Below are 26,889 nucleotides of genomic sequence, written 5' to 3'. Positions count from 1 at the left end.
CAGGTTTCTGCCGGTTTGGTTTAGAAGACTGAGAACAAGCCTTGCGTACTGGCCCCCCCCCCCCACACCCCCGGGTGTATTTTAGCCCATACTTTTTACTGAGGTTGCTTGCAGTTGGTGGGGCAAGCCCTACTTTTCTCTGTTTTGTTGAAGCCCCCCCCCCCCCCCCCGCCCTTCCCGTAGATTTGCTTTGTTTATTTAGATGAATTATATACCTGCTTTTTTCCTGAGCTTCTGGGAACCCAGGGTGGATCTCCATTCAACCTGTGATGAGACTTCTGTCCTCCTTAAGTGCTCCAAAGCAGCTTGTTATTCATCTGCTGTAGTTTTCTTGACTGTTCTAATACTAAGAGGTGCTAATCTCCGTCAGTGCTCTTAAAGGAGCAGGAGCCTTGTCCATTCTGGAGTGTGTACCAAGAACTAGACTATGCAGTTTATTGGGAGGGAGCTGGGGGAATTGGTATGGACCGTGTGGTCGATGAAAGCTGGCCCTTGTAGCGAGGGTGGTGCCCCTGTGCATGATTAGCTGGTTGAGGATTTAGATGTTTCTGGAGTGCGAGAAAGGGTTGGCTTACTTTGTCCCTTTGCTTCCCCTTCCATCCTTTCCCTAAGCTTGCTGATATTGACAGCTCCCCGAGTAAAGAGGACGACGACGATGACGACGATACCATGCAAAACACAGTGGTGCTCTTCTCCAACACCGACAAGTTTGTGCTGATGCAAGTGGGTATTAGGGTGACAAGCTTCAGTCAGTTTTTTTTAAGATTACACTGATTAATTGGCCAAACAGTGGGTTGAAATCTACTATGGATTAGAATTCTGTCTCTGTTTTATTGGGGCTGATGAGAACCTGATATCCTGCCATGTAGAATGGGTGTTGTATGCCTTTCCCTAAATTAAGCCGTTAAAACCTCCAGTTGGTAGCAGTTTCCTTCTTTGGGTGAAAATCCAGCTGTTTCTAATGGAGCCGCTGTAGCTTCCAATGTGGGCACATCTTTCAAACCCGAATTGCCCCCCCCAGCAGGGACATAGCCAGCTAAGGCCCCGTGATTAGGGCAGAGCCCCACTGTGGCTAAAACTTTTCCCCTACCCCACCCCCGTCTTTGCCAGCCAGTGAGATGGGCCGTTGGCTCTCTGAGAGCCTTGGAGAGGCAACAGCCTGACTTGCAGGCTGGTGCAGTGAGGCTCTCGGAGAGCTGATGGCCCGTCTTGCTGGCTGGCGAAGGTGGGGGAGGAGCTTTAGTAGCTCAAATCAAGCCTAGCTGCCTCCTTTTTGGCTCTCCAAACGGAGAAGGAGGAGGAAAGTCACTTGTGGTGATGTCACCATGGGAGGGGGGGTGCAGCGCCCCCCAAATCCAAAGCCCCATCCCAGTGAATATCCTGGCTATGGGGCTGCCTCCCAGTATTGGTGAGCTTTGAGCTTTGAACGTGCTTATTTATAAAGCCATTTCAACTTGTGTATGTACACATACACTCTAAACTACTTTTTTTTTGCTTAGTATTGATGCCTTGGATGGCCTTTCCTTCTGGCTACAAGTTCTGTCATCATTACTGGAGATACTCTCCTGTTCAAGAGTCTCGAAAGGCCATTTCCATCAAATAGATAGACTTTCCACCAAATCTAAAACACACCAGAGTGCGTTAAAATATTTTATTGGTTGGCAGCCCTAACTTTTTGTTGTAAAATGCAGAGTAGGCAGAATATTAATGTAATAAATAATACAGAACGGAGGAGACTCCCCCCCCCCCGCACTTTGCCGGGTCTTTTGTGACGCCTCTCTCTTTTCCCTGGCAGGACATGTGTGTCGTCTGTGGTAGCTTTGGCCGTGGCGCTGAGGGACATCTCCTCGCATGTTCTCAATGCTCTCAGTGTTACCATCCATACTGCGTCAATAGCAAGGTAAGCGTTGTGCCGTGCCATACGTGCAAATATTTTAATTTATGTTATTTATAGTCTGCCTTTCTCCCTGAGACTCAAGGTGGATTACATAATGCAAGTCAGTACAATCAAAAGCACGAGGAGACATGTAATAGGACTAGGATCGCAGGAATCTGAAATAAGGCATAAGTGTTAAGTATGCCATGTTAAACAGTGCAAGAAATGGTATTGCATATGCAGTGAAAGCAAGATAAAAACATACAGCGGCAGGTAATACTTAGTAGTGGTGTAGTCCACAGTCCTGTTCTGTCTATTGAGATGTCTTCCTGTCATAATGCAGCCTATTTCCTTTATAAAAATGCCCTCTGTTTCACATAGTTTGTCGAAAGCCAAAAGTGTGGGAGCCTTCCTGACCTCCTCAGGTAATCCATTCCATAAGGAAGGGGCCACTACAGAAAATGCATGTGTACAGGCAGTTGTTGATCTTGCCCATCCTCAGGGTAGAATCTGTAGAAGGCCTTGTTCAGATGACTAAAGTTGTCATGGCAAAGCGTTCTGAGGAGAGGCGGTCCTGCGACCCTGAGGATGTAAGGCTATGAAGGGCTTTGTATCTGAGGACCAGTACCTTGAATTGAATCTGATAACTAATGAGGAGCCAATGGAGTGACTCCAGAGTGGGGGTAATATACACACTACACCTAACTCCTAATAATAATTGAGCTGCAGCATTCTGCACTAACTGGAGTTTTTGAGTTGATTTTGAGGGGAGACCTATGTAGAGTGCATTGCAGTAGCAAAGTGATGGTAGGGGGGCATCTTCCAGGTTAAACTAAGTTGGAAGAAAGTGTGTTTTGCTGCATTAATTTGCGTCTCCATTAGTGATACTGGGTCCTAGGTTCTTGACCGAGTCAGCAAGGGTAGGCTGAAGCCCATCAAACGTAGGAAACACAGTGTCCTTCGAAACCTCAGTCTTCCCAGCCAGCATTGTCTCCATCTTGTCAGGGTTCAGTGTCCATTTCTTCACTCTCAGCCATTTAACCACAGCAGTCAGGCAGTGTCTCAGGACCTCTACCGCATCCCCAGGAACCTTGCACTTAAATTTCAAATGGTAACTTTAGTAGAGTTTGAAAAATCAAGATCCATCTTCAAGTGTTTTAATTTTTCCCTCTCAAGAGGTTTGGGGTCTCAGGAATATATTGCATAGGAACAGGGAGCCTGGGTTTTAAAAAACAGGGGTTGTAGTGGATTCAGCTGCCACATGAAAATTCCACTGGGCCCCTGGTTCCTTGAGAACCAAACCAAATTGCTCAACACTCTTTGTGGGTTTAATGATGTGGGACTGTTAGTCATTTTGCCAGGCCGGGTGTGGGTGTCTCTATATTTAGTGGGGCCTTTGTAGACTGTGTCCCTCCTACATGCCTACTGCCTTGCCAAGTCGCACCCCCTCCCCAGTTCTTCTGCCACAGCATGTAGGGCTCCAGTTTTGTTCCTCCTTCCTTCTTAAAGATTACCAAGGTGATGCTGCTCAAGGGCTGGCGTTGTGTAGAATGCATCGTGTGTGAAGTATGCGGCAAAGCATCCGACCCGTCTCGTCTGTTGTTGTGCGACGACTGTGACATCAGCTACCACACGTATTGCCTGGACCCGCCCCTCAACACTGTGCCCAAGGGAGGCTGGAAGTGTAAATGGTGAGAGACGAGGGTTTCGGCAGAAGGGTTTTAAGGGCAGGACTCTGTGTACTTTTGTGCTCTACAGAAAATTGGAGTTGCCTGGCTAGAAAAGCATGATAAAAAATATCTGAGGCAGAGTGGCACCTAGCTCCTCCCTCCTTGGTTATAGGGATGCTAATGATTTCTGATCGTGGAAGCATGGGGCCAGAGCGCATGCCACTCAGCACCTGCTGTTCCAAGGCCACCAATGGAATAACATCCAAGGCAGACTAGCAGGGAGCAATATATTGTGAGATTTGGAGTGGGGCTGGACAAAAAAACCACCCCTTTGTTTTTAAAATGATGCAAACAACTTGTGACAGAAAACAAGTTATAAATCAGGTAAATAAATTATCTAGCCGGTATCAGGTACACAGCTTTACATATGTGTGCTGGACTTGTATAATCTGTTTTGCTAGACAGACTGCCCACATTTTTTCAAGTCTTTCTCCACAGTTACGAAGGCTCGAAGCTTGCTTCTGGTGTTCTTGTTTTAAACAAACCCACAATTCTCTTGAGTAGTGAGTCACAAATCCGTGGGAAAACTTAATTTCTCCATTGCTGTAATGGATTAAAGCTTAATCAGCTGTTCTCCCTGTGATGGAATTCTATTTAATTTTCAGTTTATTTCTTTAGAGTCTTTCTATGCAACCATTCCACTTGAAATCCACTGTCCGAGGCAATTTACAGTAAGACAAAGTGGATGTTTTAATTTTAGTAAAAATTATCATTATAGTAATATGGGTTAATACTAAATCTGAAACCAGGATAAGAATCTAATTGAAAAGAGGCTTTGGCATTAGCTGGCATTGGAAGGCCTATATCAGGTGTAATTCTTGGGGGAGAGTATTGACTGGGGTCATCTTGTCACAGGTTGTTTGCCCCAGTGGGGGATGGTAATTGGAAAATAGGCTTCCCCCCCCTCCCTTCCGTACAGCATTGTGATGCTTCCAGGCACCTCCTGGGTTCTCCTCAGCTTTCCTGCAGTCTTTCCCAAACCAGCTTTATTGCAATGCTCTGGGAAAGGTAGCAGCAAAGCTGGGGTGACATCGACACGAATGAGGATCTTTCCAGTTTGCCCACGTTGGTGTGATTTTCCCTGTCCCCGTCCCCTGCAGCAGCCATTTCCCCCCACCCTGCTATTGGAGGGCTTAAAAAAAAAACACCAATTGACATGTTGTTTATACCATTACAATGTTCAGTCTGACGGGTTCTCCGAATTCACAGCTTTCATTTAAAGAAACGAGGTAAGTCTCTAGCCCTCTTCATTGCAGCAACATGCCTTTCCCCTTACGACTACAATGAAAGGGGCTACAGACTTCATTTTTAAATGAAAGCTGATGATTCAAAGAACCTGACAAGACAGATCATTATAATGTTATAACAATACGTCAGTTGCCAAGTTTTTTAAAAAAGCCCTCCAGTGGCAGGGTAGGGAAGTGGCCACTGCAGGGTACTAGGGCAGGGGAAATGCAGAGAAGCCTGCCATGTGGAAGCCTCCTATTGTGGTGATACTCAGTGGCTTGGGAGCCACAGAGGGCTGTTTGGCAATCCCACATGCAGCTTTTTCTGAACACTGTTCCCCCAGTGTGGCACTTGCCCCATGTTTCAGGAATGAGGGCAAGACTCTTGCCCAATGGGGTTGTGGTTGGCAGATGGCTCCCACCTTGAAACTGTGGCCACCAGAGGAACAGTTAAGCTGCAAGCCTCCTTGAGATGTAGGTCTCATGCAATGCTCCCTCTAAGCTGTGGAGTCTTGTGAGCAAAAATTCTACTTTGTGAGCTACCAGCATTAAAGTTGTGAGCGAGCGATTTGGCTACTGCATAAATTAGTTTGCTCTGGAGCCATCCGTCCTGAGCTGAGACAAAAATGTGTGAGCCGGAGGCTAAAAACCTGTGAGCTAGCTCACACTAACTCAGCTTAGAGGGAACACTGGTCTCATGCCAGGGATGGAAGCAAATGTGGCTGTTTTGGTTGATGGTAATTTCCTGTATGGCTCTCCATGAGCTGCGGAGTGAGTAGCACTGCACTCTTGCCATTTTGTTCTATCAGCAGCTGCAGTGGCAACAGGTTTTGCCATTTTGCTCTATCAGGAACAGGCAACAGGAAACCACCCATCCCTGTGTGGAAAACACTTCAGGGTACCTGCCAAGAGAGCCCTTGGATGCATCCCCCCCAAACATACCTCCATAACTAGGTTTCCATAGCAGCGCCCCTTCTAAGTCTGAGAAGCCTGGGGGCTGAGTATTCTTTCTCCTGGCTGTGACCAGTATTAATGTCCTTTTTGTCTCAGGGTATTGCTTTGGGGGTTTTGTTTGCATTTCATGTTTTCAAAACCCATCTCTGCTTAACAGCAGAAATTTTCAAGACGTAAAATCTAAAGAAAAAACCCTATTGGATTCACATATAAAGTTTAGTATTCCTTCCTGAAATGTGATCCTTATGTTTTTAATATGCTTGACCTCTAACTAGTGCCTGGGGGGCACTTGCAGTGCTTTCTATTCTGGAATTTGAACTGAGCCAATAAGTATTCCATTCTGTCACTTGCTGGGTGATAGCTCCATTCCCCTATCCTCCAGCCAGGATGGCTCCCAACACAGTCAGTGGCCCAGTAAATAGAGGGCAAGGCAAAGTACTGAAACTACCTGTTGCGTTTTCATTGACTTATATTATTGCCTTAGAAGGACTAGGATGGGAAAGTTTCTGTGTCTAATTCTGAACTGGGACCTTGGCCTGTGGATCATTAAATCCACACAGTAGCACCAGGCACAGAGTAGAGGGATGTCTATACAAATCTGGGTCAGCCTCCAAGTTTGCATCAAAATCCTACCAATGAGAAGAAAAAACATTAAATTTAAAGTTTTCTTTAATTACCATGCTGGAGGAAACAGCAACCATTTTGAGGCAGCGCTCCTCCTCCTGTTCGCAGCGGGAGGTGTCTCTTGGGAGAGATGAAATGGGTGAAGCACCCCCCCCCCCGTCCTCCTCCTCTCCCTGGGGGCTGGGTGCCTCCTCCAGCTATCTGGTGGAGATGCTGGCTTCCAAGGGCTGACTTCCTCAATACCGCCACATGAGCTATGTAGCTGGCAGAGGAGCAGGAGCCACCAATGGCCACATGAGCCAGTCAAAGAGAAGCAGGAGCAGCTGCAAGTGCCACCACATGAGCCCAGCGGCTAGTGGCAGCAGTGCTGCAGGTGGGCAGGCTGGCCAGTGAGTGAGTGGCCTGGAGGGAGGGGTGTTCCAGTGAGTGGGTGGGAAGAGGATGGGATTTCACTCTCTGCTAGCCCTGTGGGACTATTGCTTGTTAAAATATAGTCCCCTTTGTATTTGTTAATCTCCTTTCTTGTATGAGGCCTGGGCCGTTCTCCCCCCATCCCCATGTTCAGCCATGTTTTCCAGATACTTTGAGAGTCTTCATACTGTAACTTAATTGCACTACAAGATACCAAGAGAAGTTCAGTACTGTGTATTACTGAAAATCATATCCTTTTTTTTAAAGCAAGTGATTGTGTCAGTCTGAGTTAAGTGGAACCTTTCTATAAAAACACAGATTTTGCACATGCGTGAAGCTGCTGCGTGTAATATATATAGCCATAAACAAAGGGGCTGAGCTGCTGTTCCCAGTTTAAACAGTCTCCCTGGTTTGAGGTAGGATGATGGGCTGGGTCACAGGGCAAGCACTGATTCCCTCTCCTCATCTCTCTGTCTTTGGCAGGTGTGTGTGCTGTGTGCAGTGTGGGGCAGTATCACCTGGTTTCCATTGTGAATGGCAGAACAATTACACCCACTGCGCGCCCTGCGCCAGTCTTGTCACCTGTCCCATTTGCCATGTGAAGTATGTGGAGGATGACTTATTAATCCAGTGCCAGCATTGTGAGCGGTAAGACCTGGTTTTACTTACCCCATTTACATACATGCCCATATAACATAATGTATTCATATCAACCAGTGCAAGTACTTCTTGTAAAGGATTATAATAAGAGTTTGCTGCCTTACTCTTGTAGGAGTAACCTTTTGAGAAGTCACGTGGTAGAATCCCAGAATTCTTCTTTCTGTTTTCCCAGGCTTTTCTGCAGGGTTCTTTTTGTAGCAGGAACTCCTTTGCATATTAGGCGACACCCCCCCTAATGTAGCCAATCCTCCAAGAGCTTACAGTAACCCCTGTAAGAAGAGCTCTGTAAGCTCTGGGAGGATTGGCTACATTAGGGGGCGTGTCGCCTAATATGCAAAGGAGTTCCTGCTACAAAAAGAGCCCTGCTTGTAAGCTGTCACTAAACCTCCCTTTTGAAGCTACTGATGTGGGGGTGAGTCCGTACAAATGGGACCCTTGGAACAGCCAGCTGAAAGATTGATCCATTGCATCTGGAAGTGTGTGACAAGGTAGTGGTTTGTAGCCTCTGGCCATAATTAACGTCACTTGTGGCCACCTTAGGATCATTTGTGGAGGGAAAAATCATGGTGATGTTGGGCTTGATCTCTTGTAGGCTACAGGTGATGGGCCTGTCGTGTGACAAATATGTGGCGCTAGGTTGTTTGCATCATTCCATAGTGTTTCTTTCCTGGAGTGTAAATGGTTTTCTTCTAATGGCTGTGGTCGTTTGGGAGAAAGAAGGTGAAGACTATTCTTCCATAGGTAGGGAAAACAATTGTCACTAAAAGAGGAGCACAAACAAAGGAAGTAAAAATATTTTCAGTTAAAATCAAAAGATAAAATAGCAAACCCCAAATCTCTTCCCCCCCCAAAAAAAGAAGTTTGCCATTCAAAGCCCTGGTTAACAAGCAAGCCTTGCATCACATCCTGATGATCTCCAAGGAGGGGCCCCCCCCCACCTCTTCAGGGAGTCCGTTCCACAGAGCAGGAGCCAGGATGGAAAAGGCCCCGGCTCTGGTTCATGCCAAATGGGTGAACCTAAGTGCCGGGAGAGCCAACACGGCTGCTTGACAAACTTAGTTGGCCCATAGAGACATATAGGAGACCATCCCTTGTTTCAGATATTTGTACCTGCACCAAAGCGGAGAACCCAAGGCAGGTGCTAATCTAAGTTGAAACAGTGCTATGATCAAACCAGTAACATAGCTCTTGAACACAGTAAGGAGCTTGGGCAGCTTAGTAGTGCTTGCCATTCTCTCGCGGATGTTGGAAGCTGGTGTAGCACTGAGAGTGTAGTGATGGGTTGGTCCAGATGCCTGCGGGTAAACGTCATCTTCCTGCCATTGCTGATGGCAGGGCAGCCACGAGTCTCAGTGTCCTAGGGAGAAAGATAAGTCAACCACCCCCACCCCCCCGGGACAAAATCTCTGGGTGCTGCTAATGCTGCACACATTGAGCCACAGGGGCCCTTTGCCACACACTTCTGTCAAGCACTAGGCTTTGCAAAGTACCTGGACAGGAGAGGGGCAAGTGCTCAGTAGACCTAGCTGGCCTTGGTTCCCAGTTTCCTTGCCTTCGAGTGCCTCTGGTAAGCTGTGGGCTTTGCAGAGTACCTGAAAATAGCACTGCATATGCTCGTGAACATGCACAATACACGGTTTGGTCTGGAGAGATCCTGTATTTTTCTTTCAGCTTCTCAAGTCTCCCCCGTTCCCCAGCCCAGACCGATCAGCTTCAGGGGCTCAGTAGCACGGCCAGGCCCCACAGAGAAGGAAGTGCAGGCACCCTCTGGCTCTGTCTTCAGCCATTTAAAACGTTTTGTGCTTTTCAGGTGGATGCATGCAGTGTGTGACAATCTTTTCACTGAGGAAGAAGTAGAGCAGGCAGCAGATGAGGGGTTTGACTGTACCTCGTGTCAGCCCTATATAGTCAAGCCTGTAGGTGAGTACTCAGATGGGCTGAGCTACAAAAAGAGGAAATGGGAGCCCGCTGTACTAGACAGTGGGCAGTATCCTACCATGTTGTGTGGAGAAGGTGTAGGAGGTGCTGCTCTTCTTTCTGCCCCCTGGAGGGACCTGGTCCTGGGATTGCAGGACCTCCGTGGATCCGTGGGGTGCTCGAGTGAAATCACTGTCCCCATCCTGCACACGCAGCTCTGATGAAAGAAGGGGTGCAGTTTTGTTTCTTTGTCCCGACCCCTCAGCCCTCACAACTGTCCCCGTGCACAGGTCTGGTGACCCTGGGAGTGATCTTTCTGGGAGCTGGAGGGGACTGTAGCGATAGCAGGGGATGTGGTAAATTCCAGGTGCCCCCCATATAGAGATGATAGGATACTGCCTGGTGGAAGTGAAGATTTTCTGTTTCTCTAAATTTGGAGGGCAGGTTTGCTTCCCCTTTTAAATTTTTTTGACAGCCACCCACTTTTCCTTCTTGCCCTTGAAATGGCTTTGCTCGAATCTAGTGTTTCAAGAGTGGGGACTGGAAGGGGGAGGGGGGTAGTGGAAAGGGGTAGGAAAGTATCTCCTTTTAAAGGGGAAATAGACCTATTGGTACATTTGCCTTTCGAAATGGGGGGGAGGTCACAGACAGGGCATGCCATGGCTGCATGAAGCGGGGGAGGATGTACCTTTGGATTAGCTGAAACTATGGAAGTCTGACTGATAATGGAAGTTAGAAATGGCAGAAGTGTTGGAAGAAACAGCGGCATGCTATTGATAGCACTGAAGTTGCTGAGAGTGGACAGGGAAAGGCATAACTGTGCACTGGAATAATGAGAACACTTCTATGGGAGCAGAGCAGGAGGACAAGGGTAAGGGCAGTAGTGATGCATATCCTCAAAATATCTGAATTCCATATTGCATGGGTTTTTGGGATGGTGGGGAGGGGTTCAAGAAGGCAGCCATAGGGAATAGCTCATGCCTCTTACCTCTTTTTGCCTTTCTTTCCCTTTAAGTTTCAGTTCCCCCTCCAGAAATTGTCCCAGTGAAGATCAAGGAGCCAGGTAAGCTTCTTGGAGAAGATTAGCTTTTTTATTGTGTGGGTATGAAAACTGTCAATGATTGATTAAAATGGTAAACTGTCCCTTGTACCTTGGTCCTCTATAAACACACACACACTCCCCACAGCCAGCAACCAAGGCCAAGTGACATTCCTAAACTGCCCCAGGGTAGATTGTTTGGATTTAACTAGCCTCTACTGGGGGTGGGGGGGGCTTCATCTGTCTGTCTGCTTGTTCTGTGTGTGGCTCTGGTTCTCAAACTATGAAGCCTGTTGATTTGGGGGAGGGTAGTTTTTGAAGATTTCCCCCCCCCGTTCCAACTGTAAATGTTTTATGGAGTGGGGTTTTCATTAGCACTGTTCTTAATTGTTGTTCTTCTGTTACTGATAGTATTTTAAGTAATTATTGATTTTTCTTCTGGTTATGATTTGTGAGTTCCTTGGAGTAAATCTCATTTATATAGGAAAGCGATGAATAAATCAATAGGCTAATAAACAGGACCACCTGTAGCCCACTTTTTATAGAGATTTCAACCAGGAGCTTGAGGTCTGAAATCTTTTTGTAGTGCTAAGTAAGTATGAGCACAAACTAGGAAAATGGAGGTTCATCCCAGTTTGTGGTTCATGAGGTCCCACAAACCATGAACTGGGACGAATCTCTCCTGCTTCGTGAACTGGTTCGGATTCATGGATCTTCCACTCCTCCTTTCTCCTGGGGGTAGCTCCCTGAGGCCAGCAGAATTGGGGGTGGGGGAGATCTTCCAAAACTCATTTAAAGGGAATGTTCCCTTTAAATGGGTTTTGCAAGCAGGCACTGCATAGGAGTGGAGTCCAAGCAGCTAATTCACCACTTCTTGGACTTCACTCCCATGCGGCGCACATTTGCAAAAGTCCTTGAAAGGGAACATTCCCTTTAAATGGGTTTTGCAAACCATTTCAGCAAAAGGGATCACTGAAATTTAAAGGGAACCTTTAAATGCCTTCTCAGTTGACTCGGCATGACTCTCAAGAGCACTGAGAAGGCATTTAAATGCCTTTCCAGTTCACTTGTGAGTCAACTGAGAAGGCTTTCAAATGCCTTCAGTTGTGAGTCGTGCGGTGGTGCATAGATTCCAAAAACCATTTAAAGGGATTCCTTTAACCACTGTTTCTTTAAATACCGTCTCCAAGCCCTGCCACCAGTGCAAGCATGTCTGCCAACATGAACCACACGAACCCACCTGGGAGGTTCATGCGGGCTCGTGAGGTCGGGATGGCTCGAACAAACTCATGACGAATTTTGGTTTCTAATTCAGTTGGTGCCCATCCATAGTCCTAAGAAGTTCATAGCACAAGCCCAGTTTTTTGCTAGAGTCTTGTTTCGCCTGGACCTTAAATGCCACCATTCACATTGCTTTGTTATCTCCTTTTGGCTTGAGTTGTTTGTTTGATGTACAAGTAGAGCTGAATGTATTTTGTGCATCTCCAGACTTCATAGCAAAAGCACAGTGTTAAAAATTGGTTGTGGAATTCTGCTTCTGAGGGTTCCAGCTCATACCTGTAAGTAAAGAAAGGGCAAGGTTCTGGTCCTCATGGTTGTGGATGAGCTTAAAAATACAACAAGAAGGACTATACGTCCTCTGTATTTTAGTGTATTTCTTTTCCAGAACAGTGTATAAGAATTCTAAATGTAATGCAAGGAATATTGGAATGTTTTGCTGATAGAACACTACACCCACCTCAGTTAAGAAAAAAATGCTGTGACCTCCATGCCTGAGAGGAGGCAAATGGAGAGTCTCAGTTTACTTTCCACAATTAGAAAATACAGTTTTTTACACATTTATTTCCTATTTTGACATATTTATTGCTTTACTGTTTCCTCCCCTTATTTAATCAAAACAGCTGTTGGCCTTATAACCTTAGCTTGTTATTTAGCTTTGTCTTTGCATATCTTAAAACATCATCATGTTACATGTTCATTTGCTCTTCAGCCTGTGTCTGTAAGTTTGAACTCTTACCTTCCATTCCGATGTATTTGAAAAAGTGTAAAGTAAAGGTAAAGGTTCCCTTGCTCGAAAGCCAGTCGAATCCGACTTTAGGGTTGCGGTGCTCATCTCCGTTTCAAAGCCGAAGAGCCAGCGCTGTCCAAAGACGTTTCCGTGGTCATGTGGCCGGCATGACTAAACACCAAGGTGCACGGAACGCTGTTACCTTCCCACCGAAGTGGTACCTATTTATCTACTTGCAATTTCTTGCTTTCGAACTGCTAGGTTGGCAGGAGCTGGAACTACAGATGGGAGCTCACTCCATCATGCGGCACCCGGGTCTTGAACTGCTGAACTACTGACCTTCCACAGCCTGCAGTTCAGCGTCTTAACCACTTGAGCCACCGCAGCTTTTGTGTGCACGTACACAAAAGCTCATACCTTGAATAAACCTTTGTTGATCTTAAAGGTGTCACTGGACTCTAAATTTGTTTTGAAAACACGCAGTCAGTGATCAAGATTTGGGATCACTTCATCTGGGACACACTTCATCTTGGACAGTCTCCTACAGCTCAAACTTATTGACAATCCATCATATCATACACAACTGATTTCACAAATAGATGGCTACTGTTTTTGAAATTCATTGGAAAAATCTGAGGGGCAAATCCAACAATGGCTCCATCCTGGTTTATTAAGTAGTCAAATCTAGTTTAAAATATGATGTGATTACGTAAATGTTCACTGATCCAAGTATGCCTGTTTTGGAATTCCACTGGTTATTGTTGCTAGTCCTTCCTTCATCACTAATTAACTGTTCATTTTCTTTATAATGTGTTATTATTATTGCTGTTCTTATTAGCAATATTAGTGCTTAAATAGATGGTCTGAAAAGGATTTTGTTGATTAGGAAGTGAGGCTTCATGCTCTGCAAAGCTCCTGGTGATCAGAGAAGGAGAATAAATTGTGCAGATCTATGCACATTTGCATAGTTTGCTCAAGTTACAAAGTTTAGTAGTTGTTGGAACAGAATTTAGTTGCTTTTAATGTAGAACATGAGCATCCAATGAGAGTCCTCTGCATCCAGAATTTTGACCACGTGTTTCTAGCTCATAATCCCTGTTGGGCAAGTCTGAACTAGAGGGAATAAGCATTGGGTTGGATACAAATAATACAAACAGCCATGCTGAATCTCTACTGCAGCACTGCATTTCACACAGTGGCCAACTAGATGCTCCTAGACATCTTGAAAGCAGGCAATAGAGGCCAGAGCCTCCCCCTGTCTTGCCTTCCATCACTTAGTATTTGTGGTATTACTGCCTTTGAACATGAAGGTTCTGCTTAGTCATTGTGCCAGTAGATCCATCAAAGGTTGTCATCCTCCACAAATTTGTGTTTGTTGTTTTTTGCCATCAAGTCACGGCTGACGTATGGTTGACCCCATAGGGTTTTCAAAGCAAGGGACATTCGGAGGTGGTTTGCCATTGCCTGCTTCCGTGTCACAACCCTGGTATTCCTTGGAGGTCTTCATCCAAATACTAGCCAGACCGACCCTGCTTAGCTTCCAAGATCTGGTGAGATTGGGCTGCGCTGGGCTATAATCCCCATTTAAAACCAGCCAATTTGTGACCATCAGAACAACCTTTGGTGGTGAATTCCCCAAGTGAATTACTCTTCAAATGAAGATGTACTTGCTTTTGTCTGTCCCAAATACAGAAGGTTTTGTATCAGGAACAAACGCAGGCCCAGACTTCTGGCGTACGATTCTCAGCTTCAGGAAAAGAATAGAATTTAGTGGGCTGAAGTGATGTTAAACTTCTGTCTAGTCCTGCTAAGTAACACTTGAGGTGTTGGACTAGTTAGTTTGACCCACCTGCCAAATTCCACTCTTCTTTTTTGTCTTACAGAGCCCCAGTATTTTCGTTTTGAAGGTGTCTGGCTGACAGAAACTGGTATGGCTGTGCTTCGTAACCTGTCTTTGTCACCATTGCACAAGCGCCGGCCGCGTAAGGCAACACCAACGACACCACGGCCGTGTACCCTCAATGGCGAAGGTGGGCTGGAAGGAGCTGACCCTCTGGGCCCAGATGAGAAAAAAGACGGTGATGTAGAGGCAGAGGAGATCCTGAAAGCTGAAGGTTTGTGCCCTTCCTGCAGGCTTCACGAGGAGCCATGTATATTGGAGTGTGACTATAGTGGCGCTGCCTGGCACTTATTTAAACTCATGATCTGTTTAGCTCAGTGGAGTTAAATCTGTCTGGCAGCAGAAATTCAAAAGCAGTGCACCAAAATCAAATGCGAGAGATTTTCTCTCTGTGTGGAAATTAAGAGTTAATTATTAAAATATATATATATATATATTGTTTGAGAAAAACGTGTGTACAGAAAAGGGGGGAAAGAAAAAAATGGGTCATTTGTCAAAGACAAACATGTAGTTCATAATGTATAGAACAGAGAATATTTTCCTTTTCATCCCCTTCATATACATTATTTATTACCTATAAAATACAATAATTCTTATTTCTGTTGGGGTACAATTGTATTTATCATTTAAGTTTTACGTTTCAAACTTCATAACTAAGTTTGAACTCAGTGGTCTGTGGGGAAAGGGGGCTATGATGAGCCTCTTATGAGTCTGGTACACATGGAATGTATATTGTTGTGAGAAAGGGAGGAAGGAGGTAGTAGGTAAGGGCTGGGAGTAGTGGGTAGACTGGTGCATCTTATCCAGTCATCTCTCTTCCCCTCCACTTGCAGTGAGCGTTGAGCACATGGAGTGTGAGATCAAACTGGAAGCTCCGGCTACCCCAGACAGGGAAGCTGCTGCAGATGCCGACTTGAGCAAGGGCCTTCTGGAGGACTCGGAGGAGGTCAAGAAACGGAAGCGGAAGCCATACCGCCCTGGTGAGTGGTTCCCTACCAGGGACAGGACCTGGGAGGGAGGGAAGTCCCACTGTGCTGTCACTAAACTCCTTCCCCATCCTATTCCTGGCACAGGGATTGGAGGGTTTATGGTGCGGCAACGGAAGTCACACACACGCTTGAAAAAGGGCTGCCCAGTTTTGGCGGAAGTCTCTCGTGAGGTGACTGGTGTGGAGGGGCACCCTGAAGAGGGTAAGTGCTGTGGCTGTATTTTGTTAGTCATCCTTGATGCTTGTAATTTGGAATGACATGGTAGGGGGGTTCTGTTGTTCTTCTCGAAGCTTCCCTAACTTAATATGTTAGGTGGAGTCTATTCCATCTGTACTTTTTAAAAAGACTATTGTTGATGCCCTCCATTCTCCATTAGCAGCCTGAGAGTATATTCTGCATACATATTTGCTATGCAAATGAGGCATGTTTTTGCAGGTGTTCAGTGGCTCGGCAGAATTGTGGTTTTGAGGAGCCAGGTTTTAAAATTTAGAGGATATTTAGCAGGTCATGAGAAAAAAGGGATAGAGCTGGAAAGGAATGGGGTGGACATTAGGGTTTGGGGTAAGCTCTCGCACAGCTCTCTGTCCGCCTCCTAAAATCCTGTCTTCAGTCCAGTCCTGCACAGTTGTCCCCATCCCCTTTTCTTCCTAGTCTCTGAACCTGCAAAACAGCATGAGCTGAGCCAGACTGCAAACTCCGTGGGTTTATTAAATACTCCCACCCCTGCCCATTAAGCTGGGGCATGCTAATGGCAACTCAGCCCTCTTTTTCTTCCAGGGGCTCAACTTTCTGAGATCCCTGCAGAGGGTGCTCCTGAGCAGGGAGCGGCTGAGGGTGATGAGAAGAAGAGCAAGCGGCGTGGTAGAAAGAAGAGCAAGCTGGAGGACATGTTCCCTGCCTACCTTCAGGTAAGGACAATGGGGACTTATGGAAATGTCTTTAATGGATTGGAGCAGAGATAAAACTACAGAGAAGTGCATGGAATTCTCTTGCGTCATCATTTTGTTAGGGCAGACTGGGAGAGGGGGAGGTGAGGAGTCATAGGTATTTAGGAGACTGGAACGGTATGCTGTGAGACTGGTAATTGTTGCTGGGGGAAATGCCAAGTGGCTGGAAGGGAATCACGGAGTGGGGGTGACAGGTGTTACTGCCCATATTAAGCTGGTCGGTTGTTTGCCAGCTGTACCTGTTCTTAGAGAAAGGCAATCTTGCCACAATTACGCATGCCTTAGTAAAACATCTGGACGACGACTATAACACACTTTGTGGGGCTGCCCTTGAAGATGGTACAGAAACTACAGTTGGTATAAAGAGCAGACGCTTACAGTCATTACTGGGACATACTGGTGTGATCATATCGAAGCCATTGTGCTATCTACTCTGACTTCTGGCTTGTTTCCAGGACTAGTATAAGGAGCTGATTTTGACCTTTAGAGCCCTAGCTAACTTGGGTCCCAACTTAAGGACCATCTGTGTCTCTACTCTTTCACTCGAGAGTTTGAGATTCACAGGAGGGGGCCTTCCATAGGAAACCAGCCTAAACTGAAGTACAGTTTAGTTGGCTGTTACCCAAGGGAAGGGAAGACCTCTTCAGCTGTCTCCTCCACCACACACACCTATGGAATGCCCTGTCCCAGGAGTTGCATGGCTGCATCACGGCATTCCAAATTGTTTATAGAACTCCCTGTTCCAGAGGGCCTTTGATGTAGACTAAGGTGTTGGTACCATAGTCCACATTAGAAGTTGATGCTGCTAGGCTTCTCTTATTTTTTTTAAAACTTAATTTTTTTTTAGTTTTATTAATAACATTTATATAAAAATACAAACCATCAAACATCTTAAACTACAAACTTTATAGTTTTTGCTTTACAACATCCTTTACATTTTACAGACTCTGAATATAAACATTATTGAACTATTAATACAATACAAATTTTAGATATTTCTTAGGTACCAAACATATCTTATTTGTAGAATTAGTAACAAAGTCAAAAAAAAAGAAAACCATCTTTTCATAAAGTCAGTTGATGTCTTAATCCGGTCAGCTGCTACCATCTGGGATGCTAGTTTGTCTGTGGCTGCCAAGTCCCCATACCTTTATGTACCACTGCCGTACACTTGGAATTTGTTTTGATTTCCAGTTTTGTGCTATTAAAGTTTTTGCTGCAATGAGAAAAATTAATAGGAGATCCATTTTGTTTCCAGGTTTTTTAATATCTGGCCAATAATTTAAAAGTATAAATTCGGGAGTATGTGGTACCTTTGTTCCTAGGATTTTCTCAATATGTTCTAATATTTCATTCCAAAACTTAACAATAGAAGGACAGTCCCACCAACAGTGTTTAAATGTTCCAGTACTTCCGCATCCTTTCCAGCATTGTGGGCTTACATTGGGTATTATATGTGCTAACCTTTGAGGTGTTAAGTACCATCGTGAATATATTTTAAAATTTTGGAATTTAATATTCAGTGCGTTAGTTTTAAAAAGATAATTAGACCAAATATTTTCCCATTGATCTTTATCAATTTCTAATCCACAATCTTTATGCCAAGCTTTTTGTACTGAGGTGAGCTGGTTCCATTTTTGTTGTTTCAATAATTGATATATTAAAGAAATCAATCCCCTTGCTGACTGTTTACTAGCAAGAATAAAATATTCAAATTGTATTAGTGGTCTACATATCATTTGTGAAATATTAGGGTTATGTAAGAAGTGTTTAACTTGGGAATATTGTAACCATGGAATTTCAAATTTGTATTTTTCCTCCAATTGTTGTTTGGTAAGCATCCGTTTAATCGAAACAATCCCTTTTCTTTCCATAATTTAAAGTCGGAACCTGGTATAAACCATGGTTGCTTTATAAATACTGTTATTGGAGATACTGGTGGAGCAATTACTGTCCATAATATGCTATCGATTTGAGTTGTGCTGCATTATAATATTGTTCTAAATCTGGGAGACCAAGACCTCCCTGTTTTGTTGGTTTAGTCAGAGTATCAAAATTAATTCTAGGTTTTTTATTTGACCAGAGAAATTTGGAAAAATAATTTTGCCATATTTAAATGTATCCTTTTCTATTTTCGTTGGTACATTTTGAAATAAAAAAAGAGATTTTGGAAAAATAAAAGTTTTTATTGATTCAATTTTTTCTAATAAAGATAGATTTTGTTTATTCCAATTTTCTAGCATAGTTTTTACCTCTGCAATAAGTGGTAAATAATTTGAGTCATATAATTCTTGTAATTTTAATGGTATTTGGATTCCTAGATATCTCTCATGATCCTGGTATTCCACGGAGGTCTCCCATCCAAGCACCGGCCAGTTGACCTTGACTTTGATGGACCAAGGGCCTGATCCAGCACAAGGCAACTTCATGGGTCCCTGTGTTCAAGGCGATTGTAAATGGCTTTGAGACTCCTTAAGGTAGAGCTGCGGTGGCTCAAGGGGTTAAGACGCTGAACTGCAGGCTGTGGAAGGTCGGTAGTTCAGCAGTTCGAGACCCGAGTGTGCCGCATGACGGAGTGAGCTCCCGTCTCTAGTTCCAGCTCCTGCCAACCTAACAGTTCAAAAGCATGAAACTGCAAGTAGATAAATAGGTACCACTTCGGTGGGAAGGGAACAGCGTTCCGTGCGCCTTGGTGTTTAGTCATGCCGGCCACATGACCACGGAGACATCTTCGGACAGCGCTGGCTCTTCGGCTTTGAAACAGAGATGAGCACCGCAACCCTAGAGTCGGATTCGACTGGCTTTCGAGCAAGGGAAACCTTTACCTTTTACCTTTAAGGTAGAGTAAAGTAGGGTATAAAATCCAGCTCTTCTTCTTCCTCCTCCTCCTCCTCCTCCTCCTGGCCATACCAAGGATCGAACTGGGGACTTCCTGTGTGAAGAGCACATAGGACATCCTCTTCAGCTGAACTTGTACAGCAACAAGTATTGTCAGAATCGCATTTCAGCAGAGAGAAGTCTACGTCCTCCTGCGACGGTTCAGTGGGATCCCGCATCAGGAAAAGCAATTGGCAGGGAGACGGAGAAATCACCTGACCGGTCAGTACAGACTCGCCTGGCTAGTCAGCCGGTTAAGACTCTTATTTGACAAAAGGGATTGGCTTTCTCTCACCTTGTCCCCCACACCCCCAGACACAGCTGGCGTGGTGTCGAGTGGCTGTCTCTACCAAACTAAATCCATCACATGATGGAACCCATTTGTCACTCCTGAATGGGTTTCAGCAGCGAAGAACTCCAGAGGGACAGTTCGGGCCAAGAGCGTGGGCGCTCCCTGCACAGCTTTGCTTCTGTAGAAGTCACATTTGAAAGAACAGTCGGTTTTTAAAAGATCTAACGGGACGTCCAAAAATTACCTCGCCTGCAGTACTGATTTCTTCTCCGATCGAGTCCCCCCACCCAGTCATATCAATGAGAGGATCGCAATCGAGAATTAGCAGTATTTTGAGTCGTTCTGACTGTCTCCTGACCTGGATAGCCCAGGCTGGAATCATAGAGTTGGACGGGACCTCCAGGGTCATCTAGTCCAACCCCCTGCACAATGCATGAAATTCACAACTACCTCCCCCTCCCCCACACATTGAGTGACCCCTGCTCCATGCCCAGAAGAAGGGGGGGGAACCCCTCCAAGTTCCCGGCCAAACTGGGCTGGAGAAAAATGGTTCCCTGACCCTGAAGTGGTGATTAGCATTACCCTGGGCATATAAGAAAGGGCCACGAGGACTAAGCAGTGACAGTGGTTCCAGGCCCCAAGGACATCAAGCTGGCCGCAACCAGGGCCAGGGCTTTCTCGGCGGCGGCTCCTGTCTGGTGGAACGAGCTCCCAGAGGAGATCCAGGCCCTGCGGGACTTGGCACAGTTCCGCAGGGCCTGTAAGACGGAGCTCTTCCGCCAGGCCTTTGCATAGGAGCTGCTGCCGCCACTGTGCCACCACCGAGTTACCATCTATGACGGTGGATTAGATCTATAAGTGAACCGGCCCTGGGAAGACGCCTAGGTGACCAAGAAACTATGTTGCCAGGCTAGGTGACTAAAGGATCCCATCTTGGAGAGATAAGTTAATATCTAGAGCACCGCATTTTATTTATGGATTGTTTTATACTGTTTTAACTGTTTATTATGGCATTTGCCGCTGTTGGAAGCCGCCCTGAGCCCATCTGGGAAGGGCGGGATATAAATTTAATAAATAAATAAATATTTACTTTCCCATGGTTAATAAGATTTAAAGTTTTCCTAATATTATCATTTAAAGATCTATTTGGTATAAACCCTGTTTGATCAGGGTGAATGTAATTATTTATTATTGTATTTAGACGGGAATAGGCTTCTCTTATTTAACCTTTTAATCCCTTCTAATTTTACACCATTTGGCTTTAAATTTTCTTGCAAATGGCCTTGGAGGCTTGATAGGGATGGCCTTGGAGGCTTGATAGGGATAGAAGACAGCCAACATGGTGTAGCTGCTACAGTGTTAGACTAGGACCTGGGAGTCCCATCTCTGAATCCCCCCGCTGCCATGGAAACTTGCTAGATGACCTTCGGCCATTCACACCCTCTCAGCCTAACCTACCTCACAGGGTTGTTGTAAGGAGAAAATGGAGGAGGAGATAATGATATAAGCACTTTGAATGTCCATTGGAGAGAAAAGCAAGGTATGAATGAGGTAAATAAATACATTTACCAGAGGAAATAGTTGCACTAAAGCAGTTGATAAAAGTTGACTTTCTGGAGGTTCATCCGAGTAAACTTCTGGGGACGTCCCTCTCCTCCTACCCCTTTGTTCCTTCTCCCACCTCTTTGACAGGAAGCCTTCTTTGGAAAAGCACTTCTGGACCTGAGCAGAAAGGCCGTGTTGGCAGCCGGTGGTGTGGGTGGAGAAGGAACGGCTCACCCTCCTGTCGGCCAGGGAGCTCCCAGGGCCAAGGTGGACTGTGGCATGCTCCAGAAAGGGCCAATGGATGGAAAGGAGGCCTCGGTTCAGCAAAAAGGTGAGTGTGGGCAGATGTGGATGGGACTTTGGGTTTGGGCACAGGTAGTTCGCATAGAAGAAAAAGGTATTGTCCAGGGAGAGCTGACATAAAGGAAGGCGGTGCTGTGCAAGGGTGGCCCACTCACATGCCCCTCCTGTGGGTTCTCCAGCAGTCTGGGGGCTGAAAACATACCACTCTCCAGTAGCAAGTGCTTTATTGTGCCAGCACTCAGGCACAGTGTTACAAATGGGTATTTTAACTTATAGCCAACTACGGTAGTTACATATGAGTCATATTTGAAAGGGAGATTTGACGTCACAGTGTGGAATCTCTCTCATTTATTCAGCTTCACTTGTCTTTCCATGACGATGATTTGGTATGGCCACTGGGGCCAGATTAGTTGCCTCTGCGGGGATGAGGGGGCATATCCAGGCAGTCAGATGACCATCCCTATTCTACTGTATTGGCTTTTCTCTGTCACCCTCTAGGGAATGAATGTGTTGATGGCAGGGAGACAGCTGCCCCGGAAAACAGCTTGAAAGCTGCTGAGGCCAAGCCTGAAAACACCGGTGAGTACAAGGTTTTTAATGGAGCATGGAGGGCTTGGTGTGACATCTGCCTCCGTGAGGGTATATGTGCCACATCAGTTTAAAGAGTCAGACGCAGCTATAGAAAACTCTTTCCTGTCTGCTATACCTTTGTGCTTAATTTGCTAGTCTGACACTCAAACCACTCCACATTTTAATCCCACTCTTCCTACAAGGAGCTTGGTTCAGTATACGTGGTTCTTCCCTTTACTATTTTATCCTTGTGGGACACGTTAGGTTGAGAGTGTGTGACTGGGCTCGGATCACCCGATGAAATTCATGACTGAGCAAGGATTTGAGCCCTGGTATCTATGGCTGCTGTCTGAGGGCTTTTCTGCATCCTCATTTTCCTCGCTTGTAAATTCCAATTCCTTCAGAGTTTTTCTCCTGTTCTGCTCATGTTTCGTTCCCTCTAGTGGTTGATTTGGTATTACATCAGTTTCTGTCTGGCAACTGCAGGGTTTTTTTTGCCAGACATGAACTGGTGTAATATCTAATCCACCACTAGGAGGAGCAAAGTACATGCAGAACAGGAGCCCTTCTGCCCCCCAAGGAACAGGAACTTACAAGTGAAGAACATGAGAATGCAGAAAAGCCCTGAGATTGTGTTATACAACACTTACCTATAGTTGGCTTGTATAAATCTAGACCATCCGCTTTTAGAACAGAAAAAAATGCTCACTAGTTCCTGCAGAGGAGTGGGGCTGTTCATTTATGTATCTCTGTGGCATTCAAATCTTGTGGTGGTCTGTTCTGGAGTTCTCTGGTTGGTGCTTGCTGATCTTTAATGTTGGGATAATAATTTCTTGGGGGGGGTGTAGAATTTTTTAAATTAAATTACAAACCATACTACAAAAACATAATTTTTTTAAAAAAACCACCAAAATACACACACAACCTCACAATATATTTATGTTTTTAACAAATATTAACATTCTTCAAATATAAAACATACTAACACCATTTTGTAATATTTTTACCACATCTTCATCAAAATGATTTCCAAAGTTCATTACTGCTTACAATCCAATCTTATATATTTTACATATTATCTCTTATGTTATGGGAGGTTCACTTCCCTCCAACCACAGCTCTCAAGCCTTGCATTAATCTCCAGCCATTTTGTTCTTACCACACCATTCCAACTCCTTTTGTTTCTGATGTATGTACTTTGTCGTTCCAACAGAGGAAACATTTCTCATGTTCTTCAGTTGTTTTGCTCTCATCCATGTCAAATCTTGTGCCACTACGGACCTAACTGTCGGCCACAGTGCTCTCATACAAATATTTCCTAGCAGGCCCCCAGTGCTTTTAATGTTGGGCTGTTATTGGTGGGAAGGTGACATGAGGCTGAAGATGCCACTCAAAAATACAAAATGGCCCTGACCTGGATAGCCCAGGCAAGCCCAATCTCAGCAAATCTCAGAAGCTAAGGAAGGCTGACCCTGACAGGTACTTGGATGAGAGACCTCCAAGGAATACCAGGGCTGGGATGCCGAAGCAAGCAATAGCAAACTACCCCTCTGAAACTTCCAAGCCTCACTAGGGGTCAACAGAAGTCAACCATGACTTCTAGGCACACACACACACACACAAATGCTCACCAAAAAAATACAAAATGAAGAAGAAGAAGAAGAGATTGGATTTATACTCCACCCTTCACTTGGAGTCTCAGAGCGGCTTACAAACTCCTTTCCCTTCCCCTCCCCACAACAGGCACCCTGTGAGGTATGTGGGGCTAAGAGAGTTCTGTAAGAACTGCTCTTTCAAGAACAGATCTGACAGAACTATGGCTTGCCCAAGGTCATCCAGCAGCTGCAAGTGGAGGAGTGAGGAATCAAACTCGGTTCTCCCAAATTAGTGTCCACACACTTAACCACTATACCAAAATGGAAGGGCAGCTTGTTGTTTAACCTTAGGGCTTGCTGTGGTGGTGACTGAGAGGCTCCCACTTAACCCAATGGGAGCTGTAGAGAAACGCTCAGATCTGGTCACAATGACTCCTTTTAGTCAAGAGAAAAAAGGAGTTCAGACCTTGAAAATAAGTACATTGTAGACATGGGAATTAGCATTATTTTTTGCATTGTCTTACATAAAATTTTGCATGCTGTATGTTTTGAGTGAGTGAAGCATTGACTTAAAGATCCATTTCACTTATTCTAAAAAGAAAAAAAAATTCATAAGAATATTTTTCAGTACTCCCCCAAATTTCCCTATTTTTCCTTTGGGTTTTTTTAAAAAAAGCTTTTGGGTAAAACAACCTGGGGTGGGGGGCTTCGCATCTCTACTCAAGATCTTACTGTTTGTGTGAGTGTGTGCTTTAAAGCTGTCACTTCCGGAAGTGGGCGAGAAAGCACTTCTCTGTTTCTGAGTATTTTATTTACTTTCAAAATGTAGGTGCTATAGCTCAAACCTCAGGTTCTCAGCACAGCAAACAACATAGTTTGAAAAAGGACAAATAACGACCAAGTTAAAAGTGACAGCTAGTCTGGTTTGGTGGACTATGACGGGGGAGATCTACGTTCGGATTCTAGTCCTGCTATGAGACTCACAGTGTGACACTAGGCCAGTCTCTCATCTCAGCCTAAGCAACCTCACAGGGTGGTTGTGAGAATAAAATGGGGGAGGGGGGGCTCTGTATGCCACTTCACCCTCCCTGTCCTTCCAAATGACCAAATTGTGTCGGAAAGTCAAGACAGGGGAACAGTGGGAGCTCTGTGACTTGGTCCTTAACAGCCCACCCCTGTTGGAAGGCAGGCTGTAATGTTTTGCACTGCTGGAGAAATCCAGAGATCTTTTTAAGAGCAGGGTAAGTAGCCCAAAAGGCTACTTGCCTCACCCCTCCCACCCTTTAAGAGCAGGGCAAGTAGCCAAAAAGGCAACTAGCCTCACCCCTCCCACCCTTGCTTCCTGAGTTTTGAGCTGCAAACCAAAGTGGTGTCACCTGACCACATTAAATTGTCCCACAATTGCTCTACTTAGAGGGGAGTATCCCTTCCAAGAGGTTAGGAGATCCTTCCTGATGCTTGCTTGGCCTACTGGAAGTCAGGGGTCAATACTGTTTGTCCCTCTGCCCTGTCCACTTGTGCCATGGATGTTAACTGGACATTCCCTGTACTGACAGGTCTGGTGTTTGCTCCTTACAGGCACAGAAGAACAGATGGTGCCCAAGAACACTCCAGATCCTACAGGTGCCGAGAACCCAGCCACACCCCCGGGGGAGGGGGTGCTCAGCTCCGACCTTGACAAAATCCCCACTGAAGGTCAGGCGGGCCCTTTGAATAGACCCTACTGCCCCCATCCTTCTGCTAAGGATCTACCCCATGGAGAGCAGGGGAGACTGGGAGCCAGGCCTCCTGGCTTTTCTCCCAAGCTCTGGAATAGGGGTAGATCCTAGTGGCTTAAACTAAGACCAGCTGCTGTTGTATCCATCCTACGCTGGTCAAATTAACACTCACCTCAGAAGGTCAACCTGTCCTTTTTGGAGACCACCAGGTTCCGTATGTGGCTCAGGTTGTCTCTTGATGATCTTACTGCTTGTGATTCCATTGGAGCGTTCCTCCTTGCCAACAGAGCTACCCAAAATGGAGAGCAAGGATGTTCAGCAGCTCTTTAAAGATGTCCTGGGATCAGCTGAGCGAGAGCAGCAACTCAACTGTGTCGGGGCTGAGCCAGAGGCTGGAGGCATCCGTGACCCAAACCGCACACAGCTTGCCCAAAGGCCTTTCCTGCAAGGTGAGACCACTGCACTTGGGAGTAAGGAGAGGCTGGGGTTGGGGGTTATGGGCCACACCTTTGCTTTTGGGCTGGTCTGGATCTTTCAGAGAAGAGGTACTACGAGTTGTTCATAGCATTTCATGTCATTATAGCACTTTCGTTCCCTGGAACTTAACTTTACTGTGCTCTCTTCTGCTAGGGGCAGGACAACCTCATTGTAGGGCCTCCAGATGTGCATTTTCTGAACTGAGAGTGGAGGAGTTCAGGAGCAAAGGGCTTTATTGCTGCATTTAAGGGCTTTATTGTCAGGTCCCTGCTCTCTCCCTAGAGAAGGGAGGTATTTGTGAAATAAAGGGAACATTGAACTAGAATTGCACTTGTGAGCTAAAAACTCTGGCTTTTTGTACTCAGCAGTGAGAGGGGCGATTACCACTGGGTCATGCTGGAGGAATTGGGTTTTCCTTGACTGTGGTAGACCTAGAATTGATGGAGATGTTGATGATGATGATGTCTTATTGAGCCAGGGTTTCGTAGTTGGAACTAGAATGAAGGATTTTTAAAAGGTTGGGACCATAAAAGAGAGACATCTTGGAACACCAAAGATGGCCACAACAGAAAAAGTTCTGGTTCCTGGCCGCTTGTGTGTCAATATGACTATCAGAAAGCACCACCAGTTGAATCTGTTGGCTAGATCCTAATTGGTGCATGAGTTCATATGGAGAGAGGTAGTCCTTCAGGTATGAGGGTCCCAGGCCATGAAGATTTTTACAGGTTAACACCAGCACTTTGAACAGAGCTTGAAAGCAAACTTAATATGCAGATCTGAGGTAAGCACATGGTCACACCACTCAGTGAAGGTTGTAGCAGTACTGTCTTCAAGGGCAGCAGAATGTAAAGTGTGTTACAGTAGCCAAGCTAGTGAAACATGGCTCAGTGTAGCAAGATTAGTCTGGTTCAGAACGGAAGAGAGCCTCTAAAATGGAGGTAAATGCAGAGGTCATTTTGGGGGGGATCGCGGGGGATCGCAGTCCCCCCGGGTGAGGTACGGGGGGGCGGGGCACATGATGAAGCCCCGCCCCCTGCTTCCGGCCGCCCCGCTTCCGGCCCTCATTCAGCCAGGAGGAGGCAGGAGAAGAGGGAGGGTAAGTTGCTTCCTCCCTGCCTCTCTCCACCCCTGCCTGCCTGGGGCCAGGGAGGGCCTTGGCGGGGCTCCCTTGCACTCCCGCCGGCCTTGCAGGTCCACCGCCGGGCCCCTCATGGGGCTTGGCAGTGGAGCT

General features: G+C 45.8%; 1 protein-coding gene across 1 annotated transcript in view; it reads left to right on the top strand.

The window, feature by feature from the left end:
- KMT2D (lysine (K)-specific methyltransferase 2D) overlaps positions 1-26,889 on the top strand; it is a 94,511-nt gene that overhangs the window by 20,672 nt on the left and 46,950 nt on the right. Inside the window, exons 13-26 of the mRNA XM_015405874.1 lie at positions 613-723; positions 1,796-1,900; positions 3,386-3,567; positions 7,305-7,469; positions 9,292-9,401; positions 10,414-10,461; positions 14,329-14,563; positions 15,183-15,325; positions 15,419-15,535; positions 16,112-16,242; positions 21,143-21,326; positions 21,797-21,877; positions 25,042-25,158; positions 25,469-25,630. Coding sequence (XP_015261360.1) covers positions 613-723; positions 1,796-1,900; positions 3,386-3,567; positions 7,305-7,469; positions 9,292-9,401; positions 10,414-10,461; positions 14,329-14,563; positions 15,183-15,325; positions 15,419-15,535; positions 16,112-16,242; positions 21,143-21,326; positions 21,797-21,877; positions 25,042-25,158; positions 25,469-25,630 — 1,891 coding nt within the window. The remainder of the gene's footprint in view (positions 1-612; positions 724-1,795; positions 1,901-3,385; positions 3,568-7,304; positions 7,470-9,291; positions 9,402-10,413; positions 10,462-14,328; positions 14,564-15,182; positions 15,326-15,418; positions 15,536-16,111; positions 16,243-21,142; positions 21,327-21,796; positions 21,878-25,041; positions 25,159-25,468; positions 25,631-26,889) is intronic.

The sequence above is a fragment of the Gekko japonicus genome, unplaced genomic scaffold (genome assembly GCF_001447785.1).
Source record: "Gekko japonicus isolate JY-2015 unplaced genomic scaffold, Gekko_japonicus_V1.1 scaffold246, whole genome shotgun sequence".
Classification (NCBI taxonomy): Eukaryota; Metazoa; Chordata; class Lepidosauria; order Squamata; family Gekkonidae; genus Gekko; species Gekko japonicus.
The sequence above is the reverse complement of the archived record's forward strand: the minus strand, read 5'-3'. Positions and strand labels throughout refer to the sequence as shown.